The sequence below is a fragment of the Lepidochelys olivacea genome (genome assembly GCF_965140295.1).
Source record: "Lepidochelys olivacea isolate rLepOli2 genome assembly, chromosome: 13".
Taxonomy (NCBI): domain Eukaryota; kingdom Metazoa; phylum Chordata; order Testudines; family Cheloniidae; genus Lepidochelys; species Lepidochelys olivacea.
In genome coordinates, this window is record NC_140423.1 from 38004687 (window position 1) to 38032083 (window position 27397).

Sequence of the window (27397 nt, forward strand, 5' to 3'; positions counted from 1 at the left end):
GTCTGCCTGTGTGGAACTGAACCAGCTGCAAATAGACTCCGGTCCTGTTAATTTCTGAGGAACCCAGGCGTCCGAGGTGCGGAAAGCTGATGGAGGGAGACAGGCAATGAGAGGGGCTGAAGGAGGAGTGCAAAGGGTGACTAGGAGAGAAAGAACAGACCCAGAGAGAGTGAGACAGGAAAGAGGAGGAGTGCGGAGGTCGTGTGGGATTTATTTATTGTTTCGCTGACACAGTCTGGTCAACCAAACCACAGCGTCTTAACAGCCTCGCTCAAGACGCGAAGACCCGCAGGAAACGGAGTCATTTTACAGCCCTCACCGACGGAAAGAAGAAGGAGACAAGAGTGAACAGGCCGGAGTGGGGAGAGGGGTGAGGGGTGTGAGTGGGAGGAAGAGATGGAGAGCGAAGGAACGTGGGCGACGGAGGAATAAGACAGAAACAAATTGTAGAGTGCAACAAAGAGCAGAGAGTGAACTAGGCAGGGGCTGAAGGAGGGGGGCAGAGGGGAAAGGGGAACTGAGGCAGGGCTTGAACCCGGGTCGGCGTGTCACTCACCCAGCACCGGGAGAAGGCCAGTTAGCTCCACACTGGGTTGAACTGGCCGAGCCTGGGAGCTGCATCCCCCGCGCCCGGCCCTGGCTCTCTGCTGACAGCAGCCAGGGCCCCGGGGCCGCTCTCGGTGCAGCGAGAGGAAGTACTGTCCGAGGGACGCAGCCACCGCCCTGCCCCAGCACCGAGGCGTCAAGCGCTGCGGGCTCAGAGCCAGGCCAACCGGCCCAGCCTCGGGGCTCCCAGCATGCCTTGCAGTGAAGAGGGCTTTGGGGGGTTGGATCCTGTTACATCCTGTATCCCAGAAATGCAGCCAGCTCTGGGGTGGGGCAGCTGGGGAACAGCCGCAGGGTAACACTGTCTAGGGCCCCCTCATTCCGGGGAGCAGGCGGTGCTCCCTAGTGCCATGCTGGGGCACAGACGGCAGCACTGACTCCAAGGGGACAGTGCCCCCTACTGAGCCCCTTGCCCCTCCCCACAGCACGGCCCCCCCCCCCCGCCGAGACCCCCAGCCCCTCCTCCAAAGTGCCAGGCAGGGTCTCAGTCCAGCCCCGCTCCCCACTTCCTGCAGCATTTCCAGGAGCTGCTATTTGGGGCCAGGGGGACAGTACAGGGGTGACGAGCAGCAGGTCTCCCCAGCGCCCAGAGCCTGCAGCCGGCTCAGCTGAACTCTGTGGCTTGAGGTCGGCTCTCAGCTCGGCCACGGCTCCAGTAACAGCCATGTCCCCTCGGCCCGGCCTCCGCGTGTCCCCAGGACGGGGACTGCACCGGCCACAGCCCGGCCCCTGGCCCCAAATAGCAGCTCCTGGAAACGCCGCAGGAAGTGGGGAGCAGAGCTGGACTGAGACCCTGGCCAGCGCTTTGGGGGGGCACCGTGCTGTGGGGAGGGGCAGGGGGCTCAGTAGGGGGCACTGTCCCTTGGAATCAGTGCTTATCTCAGTGCCGCAGTGTGGCAACGGGGGCGCTGTCTTGTCCACAGGAATGAGGCGGCCCTAGGCAGTGTCGCTCTGCGGCTGTTCCCCAGCCGCCCCACCCCAGAGCCGGCTGCATCTCAGCCCCCAGTGAGACAGCCTGTCCGGCGTTCTGTGTGGCTGGAGCTGTCAGCCCGGGCGGTGCAGAGCGGCTGGTCACTGCAAGGCATGCTGGGAGCCCCAAGGCTGGGCCGTGGTCAGCCTGGCTCTGAGCCCGCAGCGCTTGACGCCTCGGTGCTGGGGCGGGGCGATGGCTGCATCCCTCGGACAACACTTCCTCTCGCTGCACCGAGAGCGGCTCCGGGGCCCCGGCTGCTGTCAGCAGAGATCCAGGGCCGGGCGCGGGGGATGCAGCTCCCAGCCTCAGCCAGTTCAACCCAGTATGGAGCTAACTGGCCTTCTCCCAGTGCTGGGTGAGTGACCCCCCGACCCGGCTTCAGCCCCTGTCTCGTTCCCCCTTCCCCTCTGCCCCCTCTTCAGCCCCTGCCTCGTTACCCCTTCCCCTCTGCCCCCTCCTTCTGCCTCTGCCTCGTTCCCCCCTTCCCCTCTGCCCCCGTCCTTCAGCCCCTGCCTCGTTACCCCTTCCCCTCTGCCCCCTCCTTCTGCCTCTGCCTCGTTCCCCCCTTCCCCTCTGCCCCCATCCTTCAGCCCCTGCCTCGTTCCCCCTTCCCCTCTGCCCCTCCTTCTGCCTCTGCCTCGTTCCCCCTTCCCCTCTGCCCCTCCTTCTGCCTCTGCCTCGTTCCCCCTTCCCCTCTGCCCCCCTCCTTCAGCCCCTGCCTCGTTCCCCCTTCCCCTCTGCCCCCCTCCTTCAGCCCCTGCCTCGTTCCCCCTTCCCTTCTGCCCCCTCCTTCAGCCCCTGCCTCGTTCCCCCTTCCCCTCTGCCCCCTCCTTCAGCCCCTGCCTCATTCACTCTCTGCTCTTTGTCGTACTCTACAATTTGTTTCTGTCTTTCTCCTCCTTCACCCACTTTCATTCTCTCTCCATCTCTTCCTCCCACTCACACCCCTCACCCCCTCCCCACTCCGGCCTGTTCACTCTTGTCTCCTTCTTCCTTCCGCTCTGGTTCCATCCCCCAAACCAGGATACACTTTGGTGAGGGCTGTAAAATGACTCCGTTTCCTGCGAGTCTTTGCACCTTAAGCATGGCTGATAAGACTCTGTGGTTTGGCTGGACCCGACTGTGTCCACAAAACAATCAATAAATCCCACGCGACCTCCGCAGTCCTCCTCTTTCCTGTCTCACCCTCTCTGTGTCTGTTCTTTCTCTCGTCACCTTTGTTACCAGTTTTGCCTGTTACTTTGCGGTACACTCATTTATTAGGGTTACTTTTTTTGGGGGGGGGGGCGTTCTGTATTTCTATACAAAGCTCTACTTCTCCCTGCTGCAAGTCCCCTCGCAATGGAGCCATCCTGCAGGACCGAGGTTCCCCAGGGCTGGGTTCTTCCAGCCCCAGAATCAGATGAACACACACACACTAACAGAGCGCATCTGAGAGGACCCGGTTAATCAGCACTCCCGAGCTGACCCCTTATATGTCCCTGGACTCAGCAGGCTGGGTCGAGCAGCACTTCCAAGCTGCCACCCTCATACGTCCCAGGCTCAGCACGTTCCTATCTCCACTTTCACGTTACAATCGTTCTGGCAGGAACCCACTTGATGAGCAAACCCCCCAGGATTTGTGGGCACTACAGGGATCTTTCAGCTTAGGTACGAGGAGCGTTGCTGCAGAGCAAATGAGGAAACCAAAAAAAAAAGCCACCCATGAGGGTGTTGCCGGCACCCAGTGCCGAGAGGCTGAACAACAGCTTGAGTTGGTTTGTTACCCGGTGTGCTACACCCAATAATTACAACGGGGTGGAGAAGCAGAAAAGTTTATTTGAAGCTTTAAAAAGGTACAGGGAGATTTGAATTTCAAATCCTGTACAACAGAGCAGGAAGTTACACAGGCTTTTATACATTTTTTTTTTAGCATACTTATTTAATAGCAAGCTCCTTCAAGTAAGTATTCATATAGCCAGCCAATCCAGTTTCCAGCTAGTTTCCTGATTCTTTGTATTATTTGTTAAACTATACATAAAGCTGCTTTATTCAGCATTGTTCTTCCATATCTCCCCTGTTTGGCCTTGCTTAGTTTCAGGCAGTCTGACTCTGCAACATACTGTTGCAGATTCTCAGCATAACTGCTGTGTGTGCCTCCAGGCGGGGGGGCCAAGGACACTTGGGCCTAGTACGCAGAGCTGCTGCGAGTGCCTCCAGGCGGGGGGGGGCAAGGACACCGGGGCCTAGTGTGAGGGGGCTTCATCGACACTTGTGGTCTTCCATCCCCTCGAGTTACCTAGTGGCCATGCCCCAGTGTCCCCAACAACTCCCCCCTTTGAGAACACTCAACAGCCTTGGCTTTGAGTTTTCTTACTTGGGTTACTTATTTTTTTATAATATGATTTTGCATAAGCATTTTGTGATAGCCCTGAAGAGAATGGCTTATTAACTTTTGCAAAAGGGCCCTGACACATGATACTGCACAGCATAATACCAGTAATACAAGCAGTACAGAAAAGAGAAATTTTAATAGCAGGCTAAATAAACCACCAAGCCAAGACGACAAACCCCAGCCTGAAAACAAGGTTTGCAACCAATTGTTTTCTGGGGCAGTATAGGCAACCTGTGCTCCGGCTCGGGCATGGGCCTTAGCTTGTACCATTTTTTTATAGATTTTATAACTGCTATTATTTATATATATATAATATTGGGGCCCGATGAGGGCACAAACCCCTTTTTGGGATGCTAAGAGATAGTTTAAAGCCAGCCTGTTTTGGAGGGAAAACGTTTTGAGCTGCTGTATTTTTTTATTTAATGTTTTTATTGTTGATTTTAAATTATTAATTGTGTTTTTTAATTTTAAGGCCATTTTTTTAAGTATCCTTTGCAGCCTTACAGTATAGCGGCCTATGCATGCCAGGGCTGGCCCGGTAAATAGTGGTGCTATTTTTAGTACAGAGCACCCTACCAGCTTTTTGGTTGTGAGGGGATTTTTTATATTGCCCGCTAATGTTTTAGTTAGTTGTTGCAGGGTTTTTTTTTGTGACTTAACAGAGGTGTTTTGGGCATTTTTAATTTTTTTTTTGGGCAGTGTGGCAGTTATGGAAAGATGAGGAACTTTATGAGCTATATAACAGCTATTTGTTTAGTTGGCTGGCAGCACTGGCCGGATTAGGCCCTTTGGTAAGAGGACCTTCCCTTCTGGGGAATGGAGCCATCCCTCCTTTTCCTGGAGACCGAGTGTGTCAGTTAGCTGTCTCTCCTCCCCAGAGTACTGAGGGGTTGGAAGCTCCCCTGCTGATGGGATAAGGGCATGCATATGGGCATTCTAAGCCTGAGGGGATGGCAGGGTGGCAGCATGCTTAGCCTCTCTGTCTGCCCGGGCGTTACCTCTGGCCACATCTTGATCTTCCCTTTGATGGGCTTTGCAGTGTACCACTGCCACTTCCGAGGGAAGTTGTATGGCTTCTAGGAGCCAGAGGATTTGGGGCCCGTACTTGACTGGGGAGCCTTGGGCTGTCAGCATTCCCCTTTGCTTCCACAGGCCAGCATGAGCATGCAGCACACCAAAAGCATACTTTGAATCAGTAAAAATGTTGACCCGCTTTCCTTTTGACAGTTCAAGTGCACGGGTCAGGGCTATCAGTTCGGCAAGCTGGGCAGAGGTCCCAGCAGGCAAACCTTCAGCTTCCACAGTGTCATGGAGCGTCACAACAGCATAACCCGCCCTCCTTTGCCCATTTATTACAGTACTGCTACCATCAGTGTACCACTCATAATCTGCATTTGGGAGAGGTACATCCTTTAAATCCGGTCGGCTGGAGTACTGGACATCTATGATCTCTAAACAATCATGTTTCTGTTCCTCTGTTTCTGGCAAGAGAGTGGCTGGGTTAAGGGAGGGGCAAGGCTGTAGGGTGACTTCAGAGTTCTCTAACAGCTTAGCCTGGTACCGAGCAATCCGAGCCTGGGTGAGCCAAAGCCCTCCCTTTGCATCCAATAAGGCTCGGACCATATGGGGAGTATAGATTTGCATAACCCCTTCCAATGTTAGCTTCTTGGCTTCCTCAAGCAATAGGGCAGTAGCTGCGACCGCCCGTAAACATGCCGGCCAACCCTTTGCAACCTGATTCAATTGCTTAGAAAAATAAGCCACAGGACGCTTCCATGCTTCTAACAGCTGTGTAAGCACTCCTAGGGCCACCCCCCTTCGTTCATGTACATACAACTGAAACGGCTTAGAGAGATCCGGCAGGCCCAGAGCTGGGGCTTTCATCAATTTTCTTTTTAGGATTTTAAATGCTTTGTCAGCCTCTGGGGTCCAATAGAAGGGGTCATGATTTGCTCTTTTTACACAGTTGTACAGGGGTTTAGCCCACAGTCCAAACTCTGGGATCCATATCCTGCAAAAGCCTGCCATACCCAGAAATGCCCTGAGCCGCTTACGGTTACTTGGGGTAGGAACTTGACAGATAGCTTCCTTTCTTTCGCTTGAAAGCTGACGCTCCCCTTGCCGTATGTGAAACCCGAGGTACCGTACCTCTGGGAGGGCAATTTGAGCCTTACTCCGTGCTACACGATATCCCCGGAGTCCAATAAAATTCAGGAGGCTCACGGTGGCTTTAAGGCAGGGTTTTTGGCCCACAGTGGCAATTAACAAATCATCTACATACTGCAGAAGGAGAGCCTCCTTATTATCCCACTCCTGTAGGTCCCTGGCCAGAGCCTGGCCAAAAAGGGTGGGAGAGTTTTTAAATTCCTGGGCCAACACTGTCCAGCAAAGTTGCTTTTTAACCCTTTTTGGTCCTTCCACTCGAAGGAGAAGATCTCCTGTGATGGGGTGGCAACTGGGATGGTAAAGAAAGCATCTTTTAGATCAAGGACTGAAAAATGGGTATACTGTCCCCCTATAGAAGCCAATAAGGTGTACGGGTTAGGGACAAGAGGGTGCAGAGTCTTAACCCGTTCATTGACTGCCCTTAGGTCCTGTACCAGCCGATACGTGCCATCAGGCTTCTGTACGGGTAGAATGGGAGTGTTCCAGGCTGACTGACATTTCCGGAGAATACCATACATTAGGAATCGATTTATAGTTTTTTGTAAACCTTTTCTGGCTTCCCTCTTGATTGGATACTGTTTTACTTGCACTGGGCCTTTCCCTGGTATGAGCTGAATAGTAATAGGGGTCTGGTGGGTGGCCTTTTCTGGAATCCCTGATGCCCACACGAGGGGGTACACCTGGTCTTCCCACGGACTCCATTCTGGGGCTTGCATGGCTGAGGGCTCAACTGCAAGGGTCATGATCCAGGCATTCTCAGGGGGTAAGGTAAGGGTTATTTTGTCCTCAGTAAAATGCAGGGTGGCACCGAGGCGACAAGTAGATCCCGTCCCAGCAGAGGTGTTGGACACTCAGGGAGGTATACCAGCTTGTGGGATATAGTCCTGTCTCCCAAAGCACATTCCGCTGGGGCATACACTGGGCACTTGGTGTCCCTGCCTGTGGCTCCCACCACAGTAAGGGAATCTGCTACTGGCAACTGAAGAGGCTGATTTACGGCAGTTCGGGCCGCTTCAGAGTCTACTAAAAAATCTATTTTTGAGCTTCCCACCCGCATCTTTACTCGGGGTTCCGGGGGTAGGGTGGTCCGTCTCTCCTGACACCCCTATTCCTGCTCCACCATCGCCATCATAGGGGCACCCCCCTTTTCTTTCCTCTTTGGGCACTTATTTTTTTAGTGTCCCTCCTGTCGACACAGGGCACACTGGTTGCGACCCAATCGTCTCTCCTGCAGGCCCGGACGGTCGCGTCCACGGCCCCTTCCTCCCCGGCCACTTCTCTTAGTGCCGGCCTGTACCGCTGTTACCATCAATCTCACTTGCTTTCTCTCCTTCTCTGTCTCTCTCAGACTATAAGCTCGGTTTGCAGTCTCTAAAATTTGTGCCATGGTCATACCCATTAAATCCTCCTTTTTTTGTAACTTTCTCTTAATATCAGGGGCTGCTCTGCTCATAAAAATTCCCTTAATAATTGACTCAGTTGCCTGATCATCGGGGTCTGCATTAGTGTTCTGTCGAATGGTGTCCCGAATACGCTGTAGAAAGGCCCCTGGGCTTTCTTTTAAATCCTGCATTACTTCATATGGCTTTGCCCAATTATTATGTCGGACAGCCGAGTGACGGAGTCCATGCAAAAGCAACTCCTTATAGGAGGTAAGGCGGGTCATATCCCCATGATTATTTGGATCCCACCTGGGGTCTGCTCGGGGGACTTGTGCATCCGGGTCAGGGACATTAATACGATCCCGGTCGTACCGTTTTTGCGCCTCCTCCCTTGCCTTGGACACAACCTGTTGTCTTTCAACCTCAGACAATAGGGTTCGCAGGAGGACGTTACAATCATCCCAGTCCGGCTTGTAACTACTGAGGCACCCCTCAAAGACTGATATAAACCTGCTTGGGTTGGTGGAAAACTCTCCTGCCTGTGCTTTGAAAGCAGCCAAATCCACAGGATTAAAGGGCACATGAGTATAAACCTGCATAGTTGTGGCAGGACGCCTGTCTGATCCAGACCGGGCGACTTTAGTTTCAGTGATTAAGGGGTATAGGCCAACCATTGGGGACTTACAAGGTGTGGGTGTAGGGGCCGAAGGGGACACCGGCTCTGCCATTACAGTGGGGGTGGGGGTCTGGGGACTAACATTAGCTGCTACCGAACCAGTTGGAGTCAGATTACAGCGCTGTAAAATATCTGGTCAAGTACATAAAGTCAGAAACAAATGCGCATACATATGTTCATTCCATTTCCTTGTTCTCTGACAGAACAGGAGTAACTGAAGGATCGTGTTGTAATTAATTGACCCTCCTGGTGGCCACCACTCCTGGTCCTCTAGTTGATATTGAGGCCAGTCAACTGTACAGAATCGTTTTAATTGGCTCTTAGTCATCGGATCCGCACCAAATACCTTTCAGTTTGCTAGAATGCACTCTAGGGGCGTACACCGTGCCCTAACCTCTGAGCTCTGTCCCTGTCCCATACCTACAGGGTAACTCTGGGCGTCCCCAGGTTCCAACAGAGCATATAATCCGGATTTTAAAAGGTTCCTACCTTATCCAAGGGACCGGTTCTTCACCGCCGTCCTGCAGCTGCTCCTCCCCCACGTCTAAGGGACCGGTTCTTCACCGCCGTCCACAACTGCTTCTCCACTATATGAGTGCGTTGCACCGTTGTGCCCTCTGGGGTCGATCAAATCGCGTCTCCTCCGAGGCCCCCGATGAACTCACCGGTGCGCGCTGGGCGTCAGTTCTCGCCGCAATCCTCGACCTCCAGGAGGGGTCCGGGCAAGGCTAAATTGCAGCCTCGTCGCCCACCCAGGGACGCCAAAAGCTGTTGCCGGCACCCAGTGCCGAGAGGCTGAACAACAGCTTGAGTTGGTTCGTTACCCGGTGTGCTACACCCAATAATCACAACGGGGTGGAGAAGCAGAAAAGTTTATTTGAAGCTTCAAAAAGGTACAGGGAGATTTGAATCTCAAATCCTGCACAACAGAGCAGGAAGTTACACAGGCTTTTATACATCCTTTTTCCCAGCATACTTATTCAATAGCAAGCTGCTCCAAGTAAGTATCCATATAGCCAGCCAATCCAGTTCCCAGCTAGTTCCCTGATTCTTTGTATTATTTGTTAAACTATACATAAAGCTGCTTTATTCAGCATTGTTCTTCCATATCTCCCCTGTTTGGCCTTGCTTAGTTTCAGGCAGTCTGACTCTGCAACATACTGTTGCAGATTCTCAGCATAACTGCTGTGTGTGCCTCCAGGCGGGGGGGCCAAGGACACTTGGGCCTAGCACGCAGAGCTGCTGCGAGTGCCTCCAGGCGGGGGGCGGGGGGGGGCAAGGACACCGGGGCCTAGTGCGAGGGGGCTTCATCGACACTTGTGGTCTTCCATCCCCTCGAGTTACCTAGTGGCCATGCCCCAGTGTTCCCAACAAGGGGAGAGAGAGACAGAAAGAGAGAGAAGCAACCAGCTTAATCATGAGAGTTATTTACTGCCAGGTAATAACCATCGGGGAGCCAAACAAACAAAACCAGGAAAAAAATAATATTAAATCTAACTTAAACTTGATTATAAAAATCATGTTTAGAAAACTATAACTGGTCACACAAGTCAGGGTCAGAAGGCTACACCTCGAGAGAGAGAGAGAGAGCTGGGGTCTCACCACTCCATGAAGCTGGAATGGATCAGGGGTCCCAGGTGTTGGTGGTAGCTGAGGGTCCGGAGGGCTGGAGACAGGCAGAGCCCCCAGCACGATCAGTCCGGAGAAGATGAAGTCCCAGTGGAACTGCTGCAGAGTTTGGATCCAGGCATCAGAACACTTACTTGAGCGTGGGTAGGGGGGTTTCTAGGGAAAGAACAGTGGTTCAAGGGAGAAGATTAGATTTGTTTGTGTGTAAACTCATGGCTCAAGGGAGGATACCAAAGTTGTTTTGTTCAGGCTAGACAATGGGAGCTGATCATTCCTTGCTATGGGCGGTGTTCCTCGGAGGGAGCTCACAATGCAATTAGGGAGCTTTGCTATTTTGGATACCAATAAAGGATTGATTACTAGAATTGGTCTGATAACCACTGAGCTGGGTGTGTGCAGACATGGGTCCATTAACATCTGGAGCAGAGATCCCCCATCATGCAGTGCGCTTCCCTGGTTTTCTGGTCCCAGCGTTCAGTGTGGTTCTTGCCTTGGAATCTCCGTTCTCCATTCTGTATGCTAATGGAGATGCCTCCTTGTCCCATCTTCCACGCAAATGAGCCTAGGGGAGTTTCCCTAATATTAACACCCTTTCCCCAGGGGTTTAGGTGTGTCTCCCACTGCCTTTTCATTGCTTTTTGTAAGCCTTTCTTCTGATGCACATTTGGTTCAAGCAGAGGCTGGGGGGTGGTCATTCGTGTGTCAGACGGGCTGGGTACTGCGCCCCAGTTCCCCAAGAACACAGAGCTGCTAGGTAACACCTTCTGCACCCCTCCTTCGGCACCTGTTTGATTCCCTCTTGTGTCTGTTCTTTCTCCCCTAGTCACCTTCTGCTCCCCTCCTTCGGCCCCTGTCTCATTCCCTCTCTCCCTCCATCAGCTCTCCGCACCTCGGACGCCTGGGTTCCTCAGAGATTAAGAGGACTGGAGCCTGTTTTCAGCATGTTCAATTCCCCACAGGCAGACTCTGGATGGTGCCCCTCACACCCACCTGGGTCCCCCTCCCCAGGGCTTTTCCCTGCTCCCCAAAGGCAGTGGTCCCTTCCTTGAGCTCATGGGGGCTGGCACCCCCTTCTGCAGTTGGTTATTCTCCACTGGGTGAGGCCCTGCCTCAGTTTCCCCATTGCCCTGCAGCACAGTGTGTGCTGCTGTGCAGGGAGCTGCAGCATGGAGCCTAAGTGTGTTGTTTGATGGGGAGTTTCCTAGAGCAACAGACCCCATCAGACCAGGCTCTGCCCAGACCCTGGCCACAATCAGGGACCCCACCTTGTGCTGCGCTCTGCACAGACATGGATCAGGGCCCCCCTTGTGAATACACATAGTGAAACTGACAAAAATTGTGTCAGTTTCACACAGCAGGTCAGGAGGCCCTGCCAAGCAGGGGACTCTTCCCCCAGAGCTCCTGGGCTTCAGGGCCAGCTGGTTCCCCGGCAGGCAGCGGGAAGGCCAGGCCTGGCAGGGCTGCCCCACATCTGCGGGCCTGGGAGCCCAGGATCCCCTGCAGCCTGCCAGGAGCCCGGCCTGCGACCCCCTGACAGGCTGTTGAACCTGAGACTTTCCCAGGACCAGCTCTTGTGGGACCAGAACCCAGGTGTCCTGACGTCCAGCCCCAGCCCCATCCACCAACACTCGTCTGTGTCCAGCCCTGGCCCCTTCTGCTGACCCTCCTCCGTGTCCAGCCCCAGCCCATCCACCGACCTTCCTCCATATCCAGCCCCAGACCATCGGCCGACCTTCCTCCGTATCCAGCCCCAGTCCCTTCCGCCGACCCTCCTCCATGTCCAGCCTCTGCCCATCCACCGACCTTCTTCCATATCCAGCCCCGGACCATCCGCTAACCCTCCTCTGTGTCCAGCCCCAGCCCATCCACTGACCCTCCTCCGTATCCAGCCTCTGCCCATCCACCGACCTTCTTCCATATCCAGCCCGGACCATCCACCAGCCCGCCTCCATGTCCAGCCCCAGCCCCATTCACTGAATCAATCAATCTTTCTTTCTTTCCCCTCCTCCCCGTAACATACCGGGATGGACTGTAAATCCGGTATCCAGAGTCCTATGCCCCGCACCCCTCGATCCTGCCCCTTATTACCCATCCCACCCCAGAGCTCTCACCCCCCTCTTGTCTATTCTCTTACAGCCTGGCTGCAGATCCTCACCCGGCTGGTGTCATCCGAGGGGACCGAGGAACCCAGTTCATCACCTGGTCTGTGCATGGGGGTCTGTGGGTGTCATTGTTGGACTGGCTGGCTCGGGGGGGGATGTGGGGAGGGAGGGCATGGGGCCTTTCCCCTTTAGGGGGTGTCATGGAGTCCCCAGGCGATGCTCTGGAATTGCTCCCTATGAAGCCAGTCAGGACTCTGGGAAAGTCTCCTTTCTGGGAGCAGACTGTCTGCAGGACACACGGCTCACACAGCTTCCACCTTCCTGGGTCTGACCTCGGAGCGTTCAGCATCCTCTCTGCTCCTCCATGCGCTTCCCACAGCGAGTCTGCCCAGGCGGGGTCCTGGGGGGGCCACAGAGTCCTGCCCCCCAACTCCGCAGTCAGATGGGACTCTCACCCAGCCAGTAAAACAGAGGTTTATTAGACGACAGGAACATGGTCTAACACAGAGTTTGTAGGTGCAGAGAACAGGACCCCTCAGCTGGGTCCATTTTGGGGGGCAGTGAGCCAGACAACCACGTCCGCACTTCACTCCATGTCTCCAGCCAGCCCCAAACTGACTCCCCCTCCAGCCCCTCCTCCCCTGGGCTTTGTCCCTTTCCTGGGCCAGGAGGTCACCGGATTCCTTTGTTCTCCAACCCTTTAGCTCTCCCCTTGCAGGGGGGAAGGGCCCAGGCCATCAGTGGCCAGGAAACAGGGTGTCGGCCATTGTCTGTGTCCAGACCCCTGCACACACCTGCCCTCTAGGGCTCTGCAAGGATCACACCCCCTTATCCCACCCCCTAGATACTTAAGAACTGCACAGGGGAAACTGAGGCACCCCCACACTATTCAGAGGAAACATTAAGAGCAGTCCCGCTTCGTCACATCGAGCACCAACTCCAATATGACCCCATGGGGGGAACTGGCTGGCTGGGGGAGTGCCATCTCTTGTCCCCTCCCCCCATTTCTCGTGTCTCTCTCTCCTGCTGTCTGTTCTGACCACAACCACAACGGCTCCTTCTCTGGGACTCCCAGGTCATGGGGTGGGGAGTGGGGCTGGGGCCCTCCCAGCAGAGCCAGGCCCGGGATGAGCAGACTCTCTCCTGGGGATGCTGGACACAGACAGACCCTGGGGGTCTCACCATCCCCCAGCCAGCAAATGGCTGGGACCCCTGTCCTGGGGGGGCCGTACCAGGACTGCAGGCTTTGGCACTGACTGGGTGGCGGCCTCTCGCCATTGGACCTGGCACCACCCACAGGTCGTGAGTTCAAGGCCCGTCCGGGAGGAAGGATCCCCTAGGAGCAGGGTGGGGGGCCAGGGCAGAGAGCTCAGACACCGGGTGGAGATCCGAGGTGATCCTGCCAGCTGGACTTGAGGTGTCTGCCTTGGATTTACCTCCACCCACACCCGCTCTGTGCCCACAGATCTAACCGCATGCAACCCTTCTGCCCGTCAGAGTTGGCAGCAACAAGGGCCGGGTTCAATATCTAGGGGATCCATTCCAATAACACAATGCAAACCGGCTCGAGCCCCCACCCAGTGACCTGGGACAAATATATACCACCCCTGTTGGGCGCCTCCAAGAGGCAATACTTCCCCTCTCCCAAGCACAGAGTCTGAGGGTAGCAAAAGCCTTTTAATAACAGAGAGAAACAATGTGACATTATGTTGGGGAAACACCACCAACAGAATTCATAACACAACCCATGAGCAAAAAAACCCACCCCAAGCAAATTGGTGCGTGTCCTTTCCCTTGGGTTCTTGAGTCCAGCAACCCCAAAGTCCCAAAAGTCCAATGACCCAAAAGTCTCTGTCCCTGGTCAGGGCAGCCCCAGAGTTCGAAAGTTTATCTGCGGAGCTTTACCTCCCAACCTGGGTGCAGATGGGACGGGGGTAAGAGGCACCTTACATGATCTGAAGCTGACTGCCCCATAGCTCCATAGCTGCGCTCCGCTCCGCTCCGCCAGCCGCCCCACAAACTCCTTCGCTCAGCTGCGCTCCGCTCCGCCAGCCGCCCCACGAACTCCTTCACTCAGCTCTGCGGCCCACAAGCAGCTCCTGCCATCCACGAACTGCTCCGCATCGAACTGCTTCACCAGCCTGTCCACAAGGCACTCCAGCCGCGGCAAACTGCTCCACAATATATCTTCAGGCTCCCCCACTACTTAACACAACACTCAGTGATTTCAGCTCTTAGGTGAATTCAGCTAGTGCTGGTGCACTGTTAGCCCCAAGTGAGCTCAGCAACCTATAACTAGACTCCTAATGAAATCAAAATTAGCTCTGATATTCCACAGTGGAGAGAGGAGGAAGTGCAATCAGCATGTAAGGCCCTCACCAAGGGGCCCATACCACCAAGTATTAATACTTGTCCCCAGCCTCTCTCCATTCACAGAGTTTTGGAACCCATGACCCTTGCCTAGCGAGTGCTACTTAGTTGATGGTGAGTCCCTCCATCATAACAAAAGGCCACGTACAGTTCCAAGCACAGTTCCCATAATCAGGGTAATAACAATTTATTCTTCCTGCCCCAATAACAGAGACACTGGGGATCCCACAGCAGCCAAAGTGACCATTTGGGCAGCTATGGTCTCATTCTAGGCGGGGTGGGTGTGCCTATGCAAATGAGATCAGCCCCTGAAGTTCTTTTCCACAACTTGCCACACCTCACCACCAGATGTCAGGGTGGAGCTCATCCTGACACTGCTTACACAAACATGCCAGGCCCCCCCACCCCCACCCCCCAGACTCCTCTGTTTCTGAGGAAACCTTACGGCCAACTCTGCGGCTGCACCCACCGGGTCCCTGGTACCTGACAGGATCCTCCGTCACCCTGACGTGCTCGGCCCCCCTGCAGGCCGGGCGGCTGGGATTCTGGTTCTTCTATCATATAATGTCCGTGTGTGATCTAAGGGCCACCCCTCAGGCCTCCCACAGATACCAGATCCCCCGGCTCGGCCTGGAGCAGGCCAGCACCTACACCTGCAAGTACTGGGCAGAGAAGGACGGCCAGGAGAGCCCATCCCCCGAGAGCCGCCCTGTCTCCATCACAGTGACTGGTGACGCCCTGTTCTCCTGGCATGTAGGGTGTGGGGGCTAGGAGGTCTCTGCTCAGGTCTCTCATGCCCACAAGCACCACCTGGTGCCCTAGATAAATGGTGGGGCTGCAGATGACAGACACCCCCTAAAACCCACCAATACCCTCCCTTCCACCCCAGCCCCCAGTGGCAGCAGGCAGTAATGCAGCCCCATCCCCACCAGGACCCCCCAGTGGCAGCAGGCTGTAATGCAGCCCCATCCCCACCAGGACCCCCCAGTGGCAGCAGGCAGTAATGCAGCCCCATCCCCACCAGGACCCCCCAGTGGCAGCAGGCAGTAATGCAGCCCCATCCCCACCAGGACCCCCCAGTGGCAGCAGGCTGTAATGCAGCCCCATCCCCACCAGGACCCCCCAGTGGCAGCAGGCAGTAATGCAGCCCCATCCCCACCAGGACCCCCCAGTGGCCGCAGGCTGTCATGCAGCCCCCAGCGGCAGTGGGATGTCAGGGTGGGGAGGGATGATCTCTTCTGTGAGTTACCTGCCGTGTGCTGTCTCCTAGGCTGGGGGAGTGCAGCGGGCAGGGAAATGTGGCTGGTTTTTATCAGTTTTCAGGATCTCACCAGCCCCTTTTTCCCTCCCCCAGCTCTCTCCCCCTCCGCCTCTGTTCCAGACCCCCTGCCGCCCCCCACACTCTCTCTGGGCTCCCAGAACCCTGTGTATTACCAGGGGGAGCGTGTTAGCCTGACCTGCTCAGCTCCCAGCGGCGAGGCAGTGACGGGATACAGATTCTACAGGAGAAGAGGGGACCAGACCCCAGAGGAGCTCCAATCTGCCCCCGGAGCATCCCGGCTGGAGCTCAGGGCCGAGACGGGGAACCAGGGGCCCTACACCTGCCAGTACTGGAGAAAGGAGTCTGGGTTGGAGATCCCATCCACGGAGAGTAACAAGGTCTATATAACCGTGCAGGGTGAGTGCCCTTTGGCCAGGTATATAAAGGGATGTTTGTTACCCTCGCCCAGGGGAGATAGGGCTGGCGGGGCTGATCCAAGGGGAAGGAAGAGAGGGGGCCAGACCGGCTGAGCAAGGCTGATCTGGATTATGGTGGGGCCCAGTGTTTATACCAGAAGGTGCCTCACGCCAGTCTTAGACCTTGGAACCGGGGCCTGGGCCCCACAGCCTGGGCCCCACAGCCTGCCCCAATGATCCCCAGGTTCCAAGGTCTCCCCCACAATTCACTTCTGAGCAACGTTCAGCCCCCGCCAGCTATTGCTCTCCACCAGCCCCTCAGCTCTGCACCCTGCTGCCCCGCAGCATGGCTGGCACCCACAGCCCAGTGGGATGCTGCACCCCAAGTGCAGTGACTGAGTGCTTATGTCAGGTACACGTGGGGGGCCGGGTGTGAAGGGGGTTACGGGACGGTCAGTTGGAGGCACGGGGGTGGGGGGCAGACTCACTGTGGAAGGGGGCAGCTCCCTCAATTGGGGGGGGCCATTGGCTCTTCAGCTAGGTATTTCTCACTCCAAACTCTTCCTCATTTCCCCTCCCCCTGTCATCTCCTCTCTCCCTATCTCAGCCCCCCTGGCAGCCCCCACCCTCTCCCTGCACCCCCCACACCCGTTCTATCTCCATTGGGAGCGTGTGACCCTCAGGTGCTCAGCTCCAGGGGGCAAGAGGCTGCAGGGATACAGGTTCTACGGGGAACAGGAGAGGCTGATCCATGAAGAGGTCCCCGCCCCAGATGGGGGTGCCAGGCTGGAGATCGTGGCTGAGATGGGGAAAGCCGGGGTGTATACCTGTGCGTACTGGACCCTGCGATCTGGGAGACATATCCTGTCAGAAGGAAGCCGGCCAGTGTCCCTGTCAGTGCAAGGTGAGGCCTCTTTCCCCGGGAGGGATGTAATGGGATATAGGGGGTATCCTCTCCCCTGGGGTCTCTCCCCACCTCCCTAGCCCTGGATCCCCCATTCCCTACAAACCTCACCCCCAACTAGCCACCTGGCTCCCTCTGCCCCCCATATGCTTGGCAAGGTGTCCCCCTTTCCCCAAGGCAGCAGTCCCCCCAGCAGGAGCCACTTTCTCTCCTGGACCCTCTCTTTGTGCTTCCCTTCCTGGCAGAAGTGCTGCCTAGTGGTTAGACTGGGATCTGCTCCACTCTCGGCTGCATCACATGCCCCCCACCCCCCAGAATCGGGACAACGCCCCAACGCCCCTCCCGTGTCCAGTGCTGAGAGCTCTGAGGCTGGACGCTGAGGGCAAGGAATTGTTCCTCTCTCTTTCAGCCCCCCCGGCAGCCCCGTCCCTCTCCCTGAGCCCCCTGCACCCCGTGTACCTCCCTGGGGAGTCCGTCACGCTCACATGCTCCCCTCCGTGGGGGACGCCGGTGGCTGCCGGATTCCGGTTCTCCAGGGATGGGGGACGGAGGATCTCATCCGGAGGCAGCGATGCCCAAGCCCTGAGCATCACGGGGCCGGAGGACTCCGGATTGTACACCTGTGCATACTGGATACGCCTGTCTGGGCGGGAGATCCAGTCCCCGGACAGTCGCCTCGTCTCCATCACTGTAACAGATGAGCTCCATGTCCCCCTCTGACTCCTGGGACATGTGTTATGGGGAGATCCCCTTTCCAGCAGGGACTCCAGTTCCTCAAGCTCCTGGGAGGGATATTGACCCCCATACAGCCCCCTAGGGAGCCCCGGTGATCTAAAACTGAGCCGGTTGGGGGTGGGAGCTCTGGGCCGGGAGTCAGAAGGGTCCTCACATCTGCACAGGGAGCTCCCCAAACTAGTCCCTGGGGGACTAGAGCAGATGCCCTCAGAAACCCAGCAGGCTGGATTGAAACATGGCCAGGGATGGAGAAGCCCCTGCACCCCTCGATCAAACCCCAGCCCTAAAACCTGCACCGTGGTTCCACCCTAAACTCCTGCCTCTTCGACCTCTCTTCCAGCCCCCCTGCCAGCTCCCACGCTCTGGCTGGACCCCCCGCACAGCGTGTATCTCCCAGAGGAACGGGTCAACCTCAGCTGCTCGGCTCCCAGGGCCCAGGAAGTGACAGGCTACAGATTGTACAAGCGACAGCCAGAGCAGGGCTCTGAGGAGCTGCCAGCGTCCCGGGGGGGACCCCGGTGGGAGATCCTGGCTGCGGTGGGGCACGAAGGACCATACACCTGCCGGTACTGGAGGAGGGGGCCCGGACGAGAGCTCCCCTCAGGGCTCAGCCAGCCCATTGCCATACGCGTGACGGGTGAGGCTCTCCTGCTGGGTGCTGTCGGGGAGAGCGGGTGGTACCCAGGGTCTGCATGGGTCCCCCCTCGTGAGCTCTCCATCTGTCCTTCCATCAGGCCATGGCTGATCCCCACAAATCAGTGGTGAGGCTGTAGCACCAGAGACCCCCCCTTGAGCCACAGCCCTTCCTTCTCCCCCCCGCTCCGACGTGACAGGGTGGGCACCCAGCTCTCGCGAGCCCCCCCCTGTGGTTGGGTGTCTCTGTGCCCTTTCAGTTCTGGTAACCCCTTTCGGTGGTTCTCGGGAGGTGTTTTCAGCCACCCAGCCCTCCGGCCACGTCATGCACACGGTCTGCATGTTTACCAGAACAGATCCCTTCCGGGGTCCACCGTCCACCAGGGCCTGTCCCCGTACCCGTCTGGTGGTGTCTCTCTAGCCCTCCCTGGGCTCAGTCTTTAAGTAGTCCCAGCCCTGGTATGGGGCTGTAGCCCCAGGGCTTCCTCCCTGGAGACATGATCTTCCTGCGGCCCTCCCCAGGCTCATTCCCCACTCAGGCCCCGCAGCCAGCCAGGAGCTCCTTCTAGGGCTGCCAACTTCCTAATCGCAAAAAACCGAAACCCCCTGCCCCACCCCCTGCCCCACCCATTCTGCTAGGCCCCGCCCCCTGTTCGCTCCATTTCCCCCCTCCCTCCGTCACTCGCTCTCCCCTACCCTCACTCACCTTCACCAGGCTGGGGTGGGGGTTGGGGTGCGGGAGGGAGGTGAGGGCTAGGGCTGGGGATCTGGGCTCTGGGGCGGAGACAGGGATGAGGGGTTTGGGGTGCAGGAGGGTGCTCAGGGCTGGCGAGCAGGAGGGGGGTGAGGGCTCGGGCTGGGGGTCCGCACCCCAACTCCTATCACCCCTGCACCCCATGGCCCCTGCACACCTGTGTCCCTGCACCCTGTCCCCAGGCTCCCCTGCACGCTGTCCCACTGGGCCCCATATCCCATACCCCTGCACCTCTGTGCCCTGTCCCCCATCCCCCCTACATCTCATCTCCCATCACTTCTACACCCCATCCCCCATGCCCCCATGCCCCCACACCCCAACACCAGTCACCCCTGCACCCCATCCCCCATTATCCCTGCACCTGTTGCCCTGTACCCCCTGGGTTCCTGCATCCCATCCCTGGCTCCCCTGCACCCCATCCCCCTGTACCCCTACACACTGAACCCCAGAGAGGCTGGGACGAACCGCCTCCCCCGCCAAGCTCCACCGAGCCAGGTCTGGGGGGAAGGTGACCACATTGGGCTCCGAGGGGCTGGCCGAGCTCAGCTGGAAGCCTGACTCCTGTTCTGGGCACCAATGTTGGGAGACGTGGATCCCGGCTGGAGCTGGGATAGGGAAGGGCTGAGGGGGGGGGCACCCAGGGGCACGGAGAGCCGGTCCCAGCAGAGGGGACTGGGGGACCTGAGCTGGTTCACCCCAATCGCCGGCCGAGCGGGGTCTGATGGTGCTGTAACCATGAGGGGGAGGGGGCGAGCGATGGTGGCCAAAGGAGGCAAGAGAACAAAGGGAATGAGATGAGCCGGGCTGGGATCGCTGGAGGCCGGCCATGGGGAGAAGGTTTCTGACCATTGAGGGTGGGATGCCCTAGATCGGCCTCCAGTAGGAGCAAGCAGGGCAAAGATCCACTGTCCTCAGCTCCCCCCTGGGCTGCTCAGAGGCTGGGGCAGGAGGCCGAGATTGAGGTACGTTTTCCCCTCAGATCCCCCCAGGAGGCCCTCGGTGTCCCTGTCTCCGGACTATCTGGCCTATGTGGCTGGAGAACGGGTGGAAATTAACTGCTTGGCTCCCCCCGGTGCCTCCCCGGTGGAGTACGGGCTCTACAAGAATGAGGAGCCGGTAGGATCCCTGCTGGGAGACGCTGGGACTTGGCTGACGGATCTTCAAGTCAATGGCACCAGAAACGCCACCCACTCCTTCTCCTGCACCTACACGGAGCTGATCCAGGGGAGGGCAGTGCCCTCCTATGCCAGCCACTCCGTCTCTGTCTCCGTGTTCCTGGCGCTGGTCTCCCCATCCCTCCGGCTCATCCCGTCCCTGCCGCTCTACGTGACGGGGGAGACGGTGTCAGCCGAGTGCATCATCCCCAATGGGACCTATGTCCCCTCGGCCCACTGGGTGCTGCGAGACGGGGAGCCCCTTCCAGAACCGCCAGAGCCCCAGCTCCCCCTGAACGTCACCCCCAGCGACAGCGGGACCTACCGGTGTGGGTACAGCACAGAGCTCCATGGGCGCCACCTCCGCTCACCGCCCAGCAACCCGGTGCCACTGAGCGTGACTGGTACGGACCCCCACAGCGCCCGTTCTACATTATACTCAGCCTTCCCCTGCACCCTGCTGCCTTACTGCCCATTATACAGTATAGCCGCCCCTTCCCCACCCCCACCCTCTGCTGCCCCCTAGTGCCCATTATACAGTATAGCCGCCCCTTCCCACCCCCACCCTCTGCTGCCCCCTGGTGCCCATTATACAGTATAGCCGCCCCTTCCCCACCCTCTGCTGCCCCCTAGTGCCCATTATACAGTATAGCCGCCCCTTCCCCACCCCCACCCTCTGCTGCCCCCTGGTGCCCATTATACAGTATAGCCGCCCCTTCCCACCCCCACCCTCTGCTGCCCCCTGGTGTCCATTATACAGTATAGCCGCCCCTTCCCCACCCCCACCCTCTGCTGCCCCCTGGTGTCCATTATACAGTATAGCCGCCCCTTCCCCACCCCCACCCTCTGCTGCCCCCTGGTGTCCATTATACAGTATAGCCGCCCCTTCCCACCCCCACCCTCTGCTGCCCCCTACTGCCCATTATACAGTACAAAAAGAACAGGAGTACGTGTGGCCCCTTAGAGACTAACCAATTTATTTGAGCATAAGCTTTTGTGAGCTACAGCTCACTTCATCGGATGCATCGGATGTAGCTCACGAAAGCTTATGCTCAAATAAATTGGTTAGTCTCTAAGGTGCCACAAGTACTCCTTTTCTTTTTGCGAATACAGAATAACACGGCTGCTACTCTGAAACCTTACACAGAACAGCCGCCCCTTCCCACCCCCACCCTCTGCTGCCCCCTGGTGCCCATTATACAGTACAGCCGCCCCTTCCCCACCCCACCCTCTGCTGCCCCCTGGTGCCCATTATACAGTACAGCCGCCCCTTCCCCACCCCCACCCTCTGCTGCCCCCTGGTGCCCATTATACAGTACAGCCGCCCCTTCCCCACCCCACCCTCTGCTGCCCCCTGGTGCCCATTATACAGTACAGCCGCCCCTTCCCCACCCTCACCCTCTGCTGCCCCCTAGTGCCCATTATACAGTATAGCTGCCCCTTCCCCACACTCAGCACTGTGGTTTCTCTGTTGACCTCTCCCCTGTCCTGCTTCCCTCAGATCCCCCTCCCCAGCCAGTGCTGAGCATGTTTCCCCCGTCCAGAGTCGTGAGCGAAGGGCTCCCCCTGCTCATCACCTGTTTGGCCCCCGGAAACACCAGCGAGAGGAGGTTTCACTTCTACAAGGACGGAGCTGAGATCATCCCTGGGGACACAGGGTCTGAGATCAGCACCATGGAGCCCAGCACCGGCTCCATGAACTTCTCTGTGCTCAGCATCCCACGGGCCGGTCCCAATAACGCTGGGGAATTCAGCTGCGGGTACGAGGCGAACATGGGCGGGAGGTGGATCCCATCCCCCAGGAGCCAGGCTGTGAACGTCACTGTGACAAGTGAGGCCTGTAATCGCACCCCGCAATAACCCCTGGACCCCAACACCTGCTACCCCTCAGGGAGACCCTGGAGCCAAGACACTGCATGTGTTAGCGGGGCGGGGGGTGGCGACAGAACCACATGCGGCCCCAAGGGTGCACTACCTGAGCCTGACACCAGGTGGCAGCATTTCACCACGGGCAGTACCAGGAGCATCTGGCAGGCAAAAAAATTCCCTCCTTAAAGGGGAGGGCCCAAATTGTCCCCTGCCCTAGCTGGGGTCTGGAGCAGTTAGTGGGTCCCCAGACGCTGCCCTTCCCTTGTTCCTGGCTGTTAACTCATCCCCTCCTTTTACCAGCCTGGTCTCTGCCCATCCCCATGGTGGCTGGGAGCGGGGGGGCTGCCACGGCTCTGGCTCTGCTGCTGCTGCTCATCTGCCTCTGCAGGAAGAAGAAGGCAGGTGCGTGAGGCGTAGGGTGGGGAATGGGACCCAGGCATCTGGGACGGCAGCACAGGGCGTTCACCCCTAGGGGGCACCGCAGCTCTCCATGCCTGTGGGGGAATGGGACCCAGGCGTCCGGGACGGCAGCACAGGGCGTTCACCCCTAGGGGGCACCGCAGCTCTCCATGCCTGTGGGGGAATGGGACCCAGGCGTCCGGGACGGCAGCACAGGGCGTTCACCCCTAGGGGGCACCGCAGCTCTCAGTGCCTGTGGGGGAATAGGACCCAGGCATCTGGGACGGCAGTGGTCTCACCTTGGGGGCGCCTTCAGCGCTCTCAGCCCCCACAAGGAGTGATGTGGGATAGCAAGAGCCAGCTGCAAAGGACTGTGGGTATCTGGCTAGAGCAGGACCGCCACACAAGGGATCATGGGTAGTTGGGTACCACAGGACTCTGGTGCAAAGGACTGTGGGTAACTTGGCACAGCAGACTCCTGATACAAAGGACTGTGAGTGATTTGGCTTTTGGGGGAGGGAATCCCAGGATGGGGCTGAGACCCAGCCAACTTCGGGTGGGGGCAGGATGGGGGATGGGACCCAGGCATCCAAGAAGCAGGACAGGCACCTGACCCCTGGGGGAGCCATTCACCTCCCAGACCCGGGGGTGGAGAAACTGGGAGGGGGGCTGGGACCCAGGCGTCCGGGATGGCAGGGTGCTCCCCCTTAAGGGGCACTGCAGCTGGGGAGAGATGGGGACGAGAGACTCTGTGGAATCTGGCTTTAATTCAGTCTCTTTCCCTTCCTTCTCCAGCTACCCGCCGGCTCTCCACGTAAGTTCCTCCAGGTCCCCAGGCCCCTCCGTGGGGCCGGGAGCCATTTGTCCCTGGAAGGGCAAATCTGTTCCAACAGGTCCCTCCATCCCCTGAGATAGAACTCAGGAGTCCTGGCTTCTCCCCCACCCTCCGCCCCATAGGGCAAAATTCTCCAATTCCCCCCATTCTCTCCTCCTGTCCCTCGCAGCCCCCTGGTGGTCACATTGGGAATTGCAGCCACCACCCCCTGCGCCCAGCTAATCCCAGCAGTGCCCCCCCTCCAGGCCAAGCTCCATATTGACCCCCCCACACCCCCATTTCCCTTCCAGGTCCTACTGGAAGAGCCAGGAGCTGCGCCAGTCACGGATAATGACACGGTATGTAAGGGTCACATCCACAGTCCTGGATGGGAGCTGGGTGTTGAACTCAAGTGATAGGGGCTCCGGTCCATGGATCCAGGTGGCCGGGGGGTCAATCTATGGGGGTACATGGCCCATAGAAAATAAAAGGGGGGATTTCTGTGGCTGGGACACTGTGAATGATAAGTGGGGGCTGGGGCCCATGTGGGGCATTGGATCTGGGCCGGGTTTTGTTCAATATCTTCATAAAGGATCTGGAGGATGGCGTGGATTGCACCCTCAGCAAGTTTGCAGATGACACTAAACTGGGAGGAGTGGTAGATACGCTGGAGGGCAGGGATAGGATACAGAGGGCCCTAGACAAATTAGAGGATTGGGCCAAAAGAAATCTGATGAGGATCAACAAGGACAAGTGCAGAGTCCTGCACTTAGGACGGAAGAACCCAATGCACTGCTACAGACTAGGGACCGAATGGCTAGGCAGCGGTTCTGCGGAAAAGGACCTAGGGGTGACAGTGGACGAGAAGCTGGATATGAGTCAGCAGTGTGCCCTTGTTGCCAAGAAGGCCAATGGCATTTTGGGCTGTATAAGTAGGGGCATTGCCAGCAGATCGAGGGATGTGATCATCCCCCTCTATTCGACACTGAGGTGAGGCCTCATCTGGAGTACTGTGTCCAGTTTTGGGGCCCACATGACAAAAAGGATGTGGAAAAATTGGAAAACGTCCAGCGGAGGGCAACAAAAATGATTAGGGGACTGGAACACGTGGGATAGCTCAGTGGTTTGAGCATTGGCCTGCTAAACCCAGGGTTGTGAGTTAAATTTTTGATGGGGCCATTTAGGGATCTGGGGCAAAAATTGGGGACTGGTCCTGCTTTGAGCTGGGGTTTGGACTAGATGACCTCCTGAGGTCCCCTCCAACCCTGATATTCTATGATTCTATGACTTATGTGGAGAGGTTGAGGGAACTGGGATTGTTTAGTCTGCGGAAGAGAAGAATGAGGGGGGATTTGATAGCTGCTTTCAACTACCTGAAAGGGGGCTCCAAAGAGGATGGATCTAGACCGTTCTCAGTGGTGGCAGGTGACGAATAAGGAGTAATGGTCTCAAGTTGCAGTGGGGGAGGTCTAGGTGGGATATTAGGAAACCCTATTTCACTAGGAGGGTGGTGAAGCACTGGACTGGGTTCCCTAGAGAGGTGGTGGAATCTCCTTCCTTAGAAGTTTTTAAGGTCAGGCTTGACAGAGTCCTGGCTGGGATGATTTAGTTGGGGATTGGTCCTGCTTTGAGCAGAGGATTGGGACCTCCTGAGGTCCCTTCCAACCCTGAGATTCTAGGATTCTGTGGCTACAGACACCCAGGGGCTGATCTCAGTGGGGAACATCAAGGGAAGCAGGGATCATTTGGAGGGTGGGGGAGACTGGGGTGGATCTCAGGGGAAGATGGGGGGCAGGGAGACCAGGCTGGGGCAGAAGGGGGTCAAATAATGCACAGGACAAGAGGGAGGTTGGGGGGGAATCGGGGGGAGGATAAGGAAAAGAGAACAAAGGAGGGAACTGGAGTGTGACCAGAGGGAACGAGAGAAGGGAATGGAGCGAAGACAGGAGAAATCGATGGAGGAAATAGAGAGGAAAAGGAGGAGAGAAGGAAAAGGGGGACAGAGGCAGGAGAGAGAATGAAGGAGACGGAGGAGGACAAAAAGGATGAATGGCTAGGAAAGGAGGAGAGAAGAGAAAGTAGTGACCCAGAATCCTTTGCAGCAGCGTGGGGCATTGGGGGTCGTATGAGCTGACCTGTCCCCACCCCCATAGAGGACAGGGGACCCCAGCAGTCTCCCGCCCCACCACTGACCCTCCGCTTCTGCCTTTGCAGGTCGACCGACATCTCCGGAGTCAATATATGTGAGTAACGACTGCCCCACCCCCACTGAGGGCAGCCCCCTCACCTCTGGGCCTGGTGCCAGGGCCTCGGGTGCCCGTCCCAGCATCGACGGGCACGGTGGGGGAGGGAGGGAGGCACCGCCAGCCTCTCCTTTAAGAGGGGAATTTCTGACAGCCACGCCCTGGCTTCAGTGGGATATGATGTTGCCACCTAGAGGTGAAATGTGAGAACTGCACCCAGAGGAGGGAACATGGTGTCACATCCATGGGGAGACCCCAGGGTAAGGGGGGACCAAGCTGGCTGGGCCAAGGGACCGATATGGGGGGGAGGGGAGAGACAGGGCCAAGAGGCCGAGCCATGGGGCAGAGACGGAGCTGAGGGGCTGATATGGGGAGGCAGAGATGGGCCCAAGGGGGCGATATGGGGGTGGGCAGGGGGGAGCTCACTCTGACCCCCCCCTTGTGATTAGTTCTCCAGCAGACGACCAAGGGGGGCTGGCCCCAGGCAGCGTCCCAGGACTGGGGGCTGCTCCCCAAGCTCCCAGCGGAGCGGCCCAGGCCGGGGCGAGCGGCTGGGGGGGCAGCGCCCCTTAAAGGCCAGGAGGAAGACGACGCAGACTCCGGGGCTGAGTTTGAATTCCCAGTAAGGACCACCCCCACCACCCCTCTGCCCAGCCCCTCACTCCCTGCTCCTTGTCCCATGGCACCCCTTGCCCAGACTCCCACTCCCCAGCACCCCTCTCCTCAGCCCTGCTCCCTGCCCCATGGCATCCCCTGTCCAGCCCCACACTCCCTGCCCGATGGCACAGCCCTGCTCAGTGCCCCACACTCAGCCTGCTCACCACCACACAGCGCCCCCTACCCACTGCCCCACCTCCAGCCATGCTCTCTGCCCCACAGCACCCCCCTGTCCAGCCCCCCACACCGCTCCCCACCACACAGCACTCCCTGCCCAGCCCCCACCACAGAGCGACCCCTGCCCAGGGCCCAACCCCCCACCCTGCTCCCCATCTCATGGTGCCCCATGCCCAGCCCCCCAACCCCTACCCCTCTCCCCATCCCACAATGCCCCTGGCCAGTCCCCACTCCCACCCCACAGAACTCCCTGCTCAGCCTCCCACCCTGTCCCGCTCCCTGCCTGCGGCACCCTCTGCCCACACTGCCCAGTGCCCCACCCCGCTCCCTGCCCCATTCCCCACCCTCTGGTGCCCCCTGCCTCCCCCCACCCCACAGCGCCCCCTGGCTGCCATAACAGATCCACCTTCTCTCCACCCTTCCAGGACATTGATCCAACGTACACGCAACTCACGTTCTCCTGCTCCACCTTCCGCCAGGGCCAGGGGCTCTCGGCCTCCCTGGAGCACGTGTGCAGCACCCCCGACCTGTGACCACGGCACCCCCCAGCCCCAACCCCTGCCACTGGGGATCGCTCTCCAGCAACCTTCCTTCTGCACCCCCACCGGCCGCCTAGAGGTTACAGCGGCTGGGGGCCAGGACTCCTGGGTTCTATCCCCGGCTCTGCAAGGGGAGTGGGGTCTAGTGATTAGAGCAGGGGGGCGCCGGGAGTCAGGACTCCTGGGTTCTATTCCCAGCTCGGGGACTGGGGTCTAGTGGTTAGAGCGGGGCAGGTGGAGGGGCCAGGACTCCTGGGTTCTATTCCCAGCTTGGGGAGAGGGATCTAGTGGGGGGGGGGAAGACGTCTGAACTGTTGGGGTCTCTTCATCCACCAAAGGGGGCATAACTGAGTTGTTATCCCCACCCGCTGCCTTTCCTGGGGGAGCCGTTCATACTCCACTGGCCCCTTGTAACTAAGGAAGGAGCCCAGAGATCCGAGGATGGTTCGGGAGCAGACTAAACGGCTACGCCCCCAGCTGCCCCGGAAGCCGGCCTGGGGGGCCACTAATAAAAGTGTCTTTGCAATTTGATCTGGTTCCTTCCGCAGCTCCATGAAGGATGGG

General features: G+C 57.9%; 1 protein-coding gene across 1 annotated transcript; it reads left to right on the forward strand.

The window, feature by feature from the left end:
- Positions 1 to 1857: 1857 nt before the first annotated feature.
- On the forward strand, positions 1858 to 27155 carry LOC311530071 (Fc receptor-like protein 5). The gene is made up of 13 exons (XM_084646420.1): positions 1858 to 1934; positions 11943 to 12008; positions 15633 to 15956; positions 16563 to 16859; positions 17935 to 18231; positions 19961 to 20539; positions 21637 to 21966; positions 22305 to 22406; positions 23199 to 23217; positions 23529 to 23576; positions 25432 to 25460; positions 25910 to 26082; positions 26720 to 27155. Exons 1-13 carry the CDS (start codon positions 1904 to 1906, stop codon positions 26825 to 26827), a joined length of 2403 nt encoding a protein of 800 aa, XP_084502546.1. The 5' UTR covers positions 1858 to 1903; the 3' UTR covers positions 26828 to 27155.
- Positions 27156 to 27397: the final 242 nt, after the last annotated feature.

Excerpts from the sequence above, each read along its gene's own strand:
- LOC311530071 (XM_084646420.1), top strand. The coding sequence starts at position 1,904 with ATGGAGCTAACTGGCCTTCTCCCAGTGCTGG. Across the intron at positions 1,935-11,942 it reads TGGCCTTCTCCCAGTGCTGG|CCTGGCTGCAGATCCTCACC; the intron begins GTGAGTGACCCC and ends ATTCTCTTACAG. Across the intron at positions 16,860-17,934 it reads AGTGTCCCTGTCAGTGCAAG|CCCCCCTGCCAGCTCCCACG; the intron begins GTGAGGCCTCTT and ends CCTCTCTTCCAG.